At 34.1% G+C, this 7,909-nt stretch overlaps 1 protein-coding gene and 1 pseudogene across 7 annotated transcripts in view; both read left to right on the top strand.

Annotated features, from left to right (window-relative positions):
- Positions 1-7,909, top strand: part of MAP9 (microtubule associated protein 9) — a 30,841-nt gene that overhangs the window by 7,037 nt on the left and 15,895 nt on the right. For 6 of the 7 annotated variants that reach the window (XR_003047826.1, XM_025050398.1, XM_006916985.3 and 3 more), the window contains 3 exons: positions 996-1,228; positions 4,410-4,503; positions 6,484-6,719. Coding sequence is in view for 6 of the 7 variants with exons in the window: in XM_025050398.1 (XP_024906166.1) it covers positions 996-1,228; positions 4,410-4,503; positions 6,484-6,719 (563 nt within the window). In the remaining variant the exon portion in view is untranslated. The remainder of the gene's footprint in view (positions 1-995; positions 1,229-4,409; positions 4,504-6,483; positions 6,720-7,909) is intronic. The other variant, XM_025050396.1, reaches the window with a different exon arrangement.
- On the top strand, positions 5,931-6,050 carry LOC112483968 (annotated as a pseudogene).

Below are 7,909 nucleotides of genomic sequence, written 5' to 3'. Positions count from 1 at the left end.
AAGAGTGGGTGAGGAGCTGACAGCAAGGATGTAAAAAGTGAGAAAAATGAGAGAGAGCTTTAGGAATCAATAGAGTATAGTGGATATGGGAAAACAGAGGGAGGAATCTGGGGTGACTCTTAGATTTTGGAATTTGGCCAGAGTTTAGGACATAGCTAAAATTCGTAATGAAACATTTACATACTTATTGGTATGGCTATGGAATCTTATAAATGGACAGCATTCATAAGTCCATTTATAGGTAAAAAGAGGGAAGATGTTAATTAGTCCAGTTTTTAAATTTTGTCAGAAGAATGCATTGGTAGAATAGAGAGATGAATATAACAGGTAAAATTTAGGCAAAAAGTTTATGTAAAAACTTTTTTATCATGTTTTCAGGGCAGCATTAGATTGTTGTTTTAAACAAAGAAGAAATGGAAATATTAACTGAGAAATTTTAATAACTGTTAGAGAAGTTTCATGAACTTGAAGAACAGCAGTTCACAAATCATATAATTCATTTTTCCTCCAGCGAGAGTCAGCACTTCTATCCCTGTACCAAAACCATCTCTATACTTGTAACACTTATTTTTGTCTTGTAATTTATTTCTTTAGGATTGTCTTCTCGATTATGAAGTCTAGGAGACTCAGTAAAGGTTTAATGGGTGAACTCCTTTATTTCATAGAGGCAGAAACTGGGGCATGGTTTTCTTTCATTTTTTTAATTTTTTAATGTTATGAGAATTCATAAACTCGAAGAGTTAACTTCTCACAAAACTAAACATACTAGTTACTTCCAGGATGGCAGCTATTTTTTTAAATTTTGGTTATGAACCGTCACTTATTTGTACTTACTGGAGCTCTGTGTAGAGAAGGGTGGTGGGCTTCCTCTGGATTCTGTAAGACCAACAGCCAAGATGCATGGTCACAGGAGGGAAGGATGGTGGCAGTTGCGGTGTAGTTGAAGCCATGGTCATTTTCTTTGTACGCCCTCCTTAAAACATTTCATTTTTCAGCAGAAAACAGCAGCAGCCTTGAAGCAGACAACTCCTTTATACCTTCACCTAAGCCAAGGACCATATTGAAAAAGCAGAGCCACAGGGAGGAGAAAGATGGACTAGAAGAAGAGAAAGAAACTGCCCTCCATGAAGAATTAGAGGCACATTGTATACCGTCGTCCCTCCCAAGGCTGAATGGCAGACCACTGGAAGCTGAGGAAAAAGCATTCTCTGAAAACCTTGATCCTGAGGTTAGCACTACTGCTGAGCTGCTAAACCGTGTTCTTGAATTCAGACCTTTGCATCTGATTAAGAGAGAGAGAGAGAGAAAATATTTGTGTACATGCACGTGTGTGTATGTTACATGTTTTTTTCAGCAGTTGATAAGAAAGTAATTTTAAATTCTTTTAATATACTATATTCCATTGAGTCTAAAACTCTATCCATTATAAGAGAGCATTATTTTGTGTACTGCCAAGAGAGAAGAAAACTCTACGAATTAAGCTATAACACATCAGTAATAATAACATGCATCTAATCTCAGAGAAAGTAAAATGTGGGGGAAAGTGTTGCCCTTTTGAATCTATGCAGTATTGTATATCTTTAATCGTAAGAATTTATATTTTTACGTACATATCTTTGAATTATGTAATTTATGGCTAGAGACATTATAGCTCGTGTCCTTGCATTCATTTGGTTTTACTTACTGAATGTTCATGGCACTATGTGACGTGCCAAAATGGAAGTAAATGTGATCTTTCACGATTTCGCCAGGGGTTTACTCTGTATCGTCGTTAGAGAGAAACACGTGGTGCCCTCTCTTTTCACTTCACTGTCATTAGCAAACTTCCACCTCACATTTCAGAGGGAATAAGCGTGAGAATAATGTTCCTCCTCCACAATGCGCTTCAGCAAATCAGGGGAAAAAAGCTAAATGGTACCTGGCTATCATGACATTCCATCTTTTATTTCTAACATATAATTTGTGTTTTCTGTCTTTCTTGTTAAATTTTAATAGGCATTGCTCAGTTTTATTCAACTTTTCAAAGAATCAATTTGGCTTTGCTAAATTTCTCTATTGTTTGTTTCCAATTTCACTGATTTTCACTCTTTATTATTTCTTTTCTTTGGGTTTAATTTGCTTCCCTTTAAGTTGAAAAATGTGTCCATTGATTTTAAGCTTTTCATCTTTTCTAAGAAAAGTATTGAAAGCTATAAATTTCCTTCCATGCACTGCTTTAGCAACACCCAATTTTTTGACGCCTTTTCTTTCATTGTCATTTTTTAAAATATATTTTCTAATTTCCCGTGTGATCTCTTTTCTGATCAATTGGTTATTTTGTGGTGAATAACTTTATTTCCAAATATCTGGATCCTCTCTAGATTTAATTAAATCTTTTGTATTAATTTGTAATTTATTTAGTTTTATTGTGATTAAAGAATATCTCGTATGATTTCACATTTTTAAAAAGTCACTGATATTTTTTTATGGCCCAGCCTAAGTGTATCTTATGGAAGTTCCAAAAAAAAAGTGTTCACACTTTTTACAAAAAAAAAAAGTGTTCTGCAGGTGTTAGATATAATGTCCTATAATTTTAGTTTGGTCAGGGTGGCCAGTAGTATCATTTAGGTCTTCTCCACTCATACCAATTTTTTTGTCTAGTCGATTTACCAAGTACCGTGTAAGAGTTGTTAAAATCTCAAGTTCTGTTTGTGAATTTGTATATACTTCCTTTACTTCTGCCAGTATTTTATGAGTTTGTTATTAGACACACGGTACACACCTATTGTTATATCTTGACCCTATTTAGCATTATGAAATGTTTCTACATCTGGTAATATTTCTTGTCTTGCATTTTATTTGTATGAGATTTCAGTTTTCTTGTAACTAGTAATTGCATGGTAAAGCTTTTTCTATCATTTTCCCTTCAAACTGTATTTTTCTTTAAGTGACTCTTTTAAAATAACAGGTTGATGTCATTTTTTTTTTATCAAGTCTGACAATCTGCTTTTTAATGACTCCATTAGACCTCTTATGAGTGTTTAGTCCATTTACTTTTAATATAAGTACATTTAGGGCCATTCCATTGCTATTTGTTTTCTATTTATTTTATGGGGTTTTAAAATTGATGTTGTTCCTTCGTAACTCTTTTCCTGCCTTTTGTTTTTTAGAATTAATCCTGTATTTAATTTTCCATTTTGATTCCTCATTGCCTTTTTGGCCATACCCGTTTGCATTACATTTTTAGTAGTTACTCTGTGGATTACAAGATGCATCTATAAATTATCACAATCTACTTAGAGTTGATAACTGTATTATTTCACATTTAATATAGAAACCTTGTAACAGTATAGTTCCATATACTCCCTCATCCATCATGCTACCATTGTCATGAATATGGACTACAGTCTCTGCTAAGTTCTTTGAGTTTCTGGCTGCTATGATTTTACAGGACCCTCTGAGGTCTTGTCCATGCCATGAATAGATGAGCCAAGGGTTTTGGATAAATTTTATATGCAGATTTGGGGGTTCATGCCCTCTATAGCTCTTCTCCAAACTTAACTGGATGATCTTCCAGTATTAAACTCTATCCTTTGACCCCTTGAGCCAGCCCAGTAAATCTTCAGCCTTCTACTTGAACAGCATAAAGGGAAGAATGCCCTCAGGCAAAAAGCTGCTAGCTTGCAAATCTCAGGTAAAGCTTTGCCTCTCAAGGTAAACAGCAGTGTTTCGCCCTTTTGCCATCTTCCCAGGTGGTTTCTATCTGTTGCTTTCCATGTGTAATATTTTTTGTGCCCATAAAATACTGTGGCAAAGAAAATTAAAATGTATTATGTTTGCAATAGAATCAAACTACTTACATTATAATATCCTCATTACTGTTCGATAAAGAGATGCTTAGGCACACGAATATAATTATTTCATTTTAGATGTAATTTTTAGAATTTAAAGGAAAAGTGAAATGCATGAAATCTATGTATTTTTCTAATCTAAAATATTTGGAAGTAGCTGTCTAGTTGTTTTCATTTGAATGACTAGTAATATTTGTTTGAAACTAAGGGTTTTTACCTACTGTCTTTGTACTTTCTTAGAAAAGAGAATTAGAGAAAGAGATAACATATCTTTGCCTTAAATATTTATGATTTTAAAGCAGCAGGAGTTTTGAAAATTGCTAAAAACAAATGTAAAGCTGTCGGTTAAAGAACTAGAAGAGCTCCATAGTGACTGACCCCTTGTAATGATCATGACATCAAGGCTTGAAAGTAAAGCATATCAGCCTCCATTGGTTTAACCATCTCTTAGTATTTGAGCAGCAAACTCTTAATAATGCAAAGCAGATTTCACGTTACAAAATAGTCTTAGTAACACTATTGTCTTTCACAGCTCTTGAAAACTGAACTTAAATAGTAAATTTTTTTTTTTTTAAACAGGATTCATTGTTAACAAGCCTATCATTGTCATCCCTTAAAGAAAGTATTGAAGATTCCTTTTCACGAGAATCTGGGGGGAAAACATCGATAAAAGGTGGTTATATCAAATTATTGTATCTTATTTTATTTGTGAATCCTGTGTTGCTTAGAATTTTACAAAACCTATTTGAAAATGAAATGATGCTGTATATAGATACAGGAACAATGTTTGTGTTTGCCTGAGTTTTAATCTCGGCTATGCCATTTACTAACCGTGTGATTTGAGATGCAGAACTTAAACTCTCAGTGCCTCAACTTTCCCAAGTTATAGTGAGAGCAATCTCATAAGGCTATGTGAAAATTAAGGGATGCTATGCATTTTAACCCCTTGCCCAGTTCTTGACACAAGTAGAATGATCACTAAATGCAAACTCTTATGATGTGTGTGTTCTTGCAATAGTCTGCAGTACAACATAATGGTTAGGTGGACTTTTCCAGTGAGAGACTAACTGAATTGAAATCTAGACACAACTGCATGAGCAGAGTAACCTCTCTTACCCTGTATATAGATCTTTGAAATGAGGAAAATAAGAGTAACCTACCTCATCGGGTGTTTGTGAGAATTAAATTAGTTAATAATATGTATAAATTACTTAGAACAGTACCACAGTAAGCACGTAGTAAATGAGACTAAATCGTTAACGTTATTTCCTTCCTTAGTTCTATGACATGTAGCTTAATGAGAGCTAAAGGCATCACTGTTTCTAGGACTGAGATATGTAATTAACATTTATTAAGTGCCTACTATGTAGTATAATTTTTGTCATTTTACAGATGAGGAAAATTGAAGTACAAAGATATTGGGAAACATACCAAGGTCAGTGATGGAGCCATAATTTGAATCTTTGGCTCCAAAGTCCATATTCTTTTCACTGAATACATTGATTAACAGCTCTAAAGAATCCATTAATGATATTTTGAGTCATAATTGCTCTCCAGATGTGAATGTATAAATGTAATTATAAAGTGATTTCAAATCTAGCATACGTCAAAATAAGTCCAGAGAAAATGGCTGTAATGAAAGCAGTAAAGTTAAGACCTTGACAAGGAAGATAAAGGTTTGGCCAGTAGGTGGATCCTAGTAGAACTGAAAGTTAGTGATCAACACAGAAAGCACAGATTTCTTTCAGCTGAGCGTTCCAAAATGTGGTAGATGAGAATAACAGAAGCAATTCCATAAAAGCAAAACTGAAATCTCTCATGCCAAAGCTTGTACTTGTCACTTGAAGCACTGAGAGGATAAGTAATAGGCCTGCCTTCAGTGCTCCTTTGGTATCAGCGGCAACACTGCATCTTAGTGGGAAAAAAACTGTTTAGAAGATGGCTTTATTCTCTGTGCGATAGACTCTTCTAAAATTACACCAATTCTTGGTTCTCTCTGCATCTAAACATATTTGTAATTGCACTGCTAGTAACTGTAGTAACGCAAAGATGTGTGCTTCCTACTTACATAGCTTCTTATTCCACTTAAGAAACACAGGTGTCTACAGCCATGCCACCCTGAACAAGCCCGATCCCGTCTGATCTCGGAAGCTAAGCAGGGTTCGGCCTGGTTAGTAGTTGGATGGGAGACCACCTAGGAAGACCAAGGTGCTGTAGGCATAAAAAATAAAAAATAAGGGATTGTAAGCTGACAAGGTCTTTGTAAACTGACAAGGATTGCTTCACCTAAAAAAAAGAAAAAAGAAACAGGCATTTGGAGAGAACAGTTATTGCCACTTCACTTACTTGATTTATCCATCAACAAGTGCTTTTGGTATGTCTTTGGTTTAAGGTAGTTATTCCATTCTATTTACCAATATGATGTATTTTCCAAGTGTTAGGTATGCTTTAGTAGTATGGTAGCCTTTTTCTCTTTTGTAGATCATTTTGGAAAAAAAGTTCATTCAAGTTAAATATGATAGTTTTCTTCACATTTTATTTTTCAAGAAAAAGGGATTATAGACAGTCCTTGTGTAGTGGAAAGCATAGGAATCTGTTACTCTTTTATTAATTTAGAAGGGAGTTTTAGTTCTGTTATTCTGTCTCAAAATAGATCAGAATGAAGAAGTCACTGAAAACCATAATTCCTTGAAATCAAATGAAAACGAAGAGAATTCATTTCTGATAAACTTTGTTACCACTGCACTTGAGAAATCGAAAGAAAGTCAAGTGGCTACTGAAAACATTGAAGAAGAAAAGGAGAAAGCTGAACTAATTATGAGTGATGATCCACCACTATTGAAATCTCAGAATATCTTAATATCTGCCAGTGCAACTGAGTCTGCAAAGGTATTTATATAAAATTGTACCTTTTATACTACAGCTTAAAACTAGAAACACAACTTTTAAATATTTTGTCTTCCACATTATATACCTTCTGAATTACCTGTGGAAAACCCATCTTTTCATAGTGATATTATATTGTCATGTGGTTCTCATATAATTAAATAGAATTTTAACTTCAAGGAAGGTTTGCAGTGAATATAGCAAAACTCCATGTTTTATTAAAAATGATTAAAAGTATATGATCTAGTATACTTTTAAATAGCTCAGAAATGAATACCCATAAGTTGATAGGTTTCTATAGGTCTTTAAGTTTTAAAAATGCAGCCATCTAGAACAATTTCTGAAGTTTTTACTGAAAATCTTCAAGTAATGTTTGTTAAAATCTCTGCTTGTTAAAAAGATGGACTAGATCATTATCAGAAACATTATTATTATTACCTTGAGAACCAGATTTGTAGCATGTAGAATTATTTGTCCCTACACTATATTGCACCAGAGTACTATACTTTTAAAATTTATGGCATGGCATTTTTAGTCTTTATTTCTCCTGTATTTAGTCTTTATCTCTTATAGTTGCAGTTAGCTGATGGCTATGTGTATTTATTACCAAGGAAGATAACAGTGCTAGTTGAAAACTTGTGGTTAAACAGAATTCTTCTAATACAGAATATCAGCTTTTTATTAAAATTTATAGAGATGGTTTATTAAGCCATGTTCTAGATATATTGTCCATCACCACTTTCCTTAGGAAAAACCATTGATGCCAAGTTAGGGATGTGTTTACATCTGTGCTCTCACTTTAATGCTGGCACCCATCTGTCTGTACAAAGTAGAAAAGTTATTTCTTAAAAGGAAGAAGGATACTCTGGAATTTTGTAGACAGTCTTAGAAATGTCTAAAAGAGGTAATTCTAAAAGAGAACAGGTGATTTTCAAATAGCAAGTAAGATCATAACATATTTCTTTTGACTGACTCCTTCCTTGGCTTTATTCTTACTCTCTACTGTGTGATCTTTTTTGTCTTAATCAAATCACTCCCTTGCAAGGTCTCTTTGTTGGATTCTCATCATGAGAATAAATGCAAACTCCCTACCACTTCCTGAAGATCTCACTTGTTTCTTCTCTGACCACAGATTCCTCCCCACTCTCCCCGCTGTTCACTGTGCTTCAGCATCATTCCCCTCTCTGTTTCTC

Source organism: Pteropus alecto, unplaced genomic scaffold (assembly GCF_000325575.1).
Source record: "Pteropus alecto unplaced genomic scaffold, ASM32557v1 scaffold166, whole genome shotgun sequence".
Lineage (NCBI taxonomy): Eukaryota > Metazoa > Chordata > Mammalia > Chiroptera > Pteropodidae > Pteropus > Pteropus alecto.
Note: the sequence above shows the minus strand (reverse complement) of the source record. Positions and strands in the feature narration are given on the sequence as shown.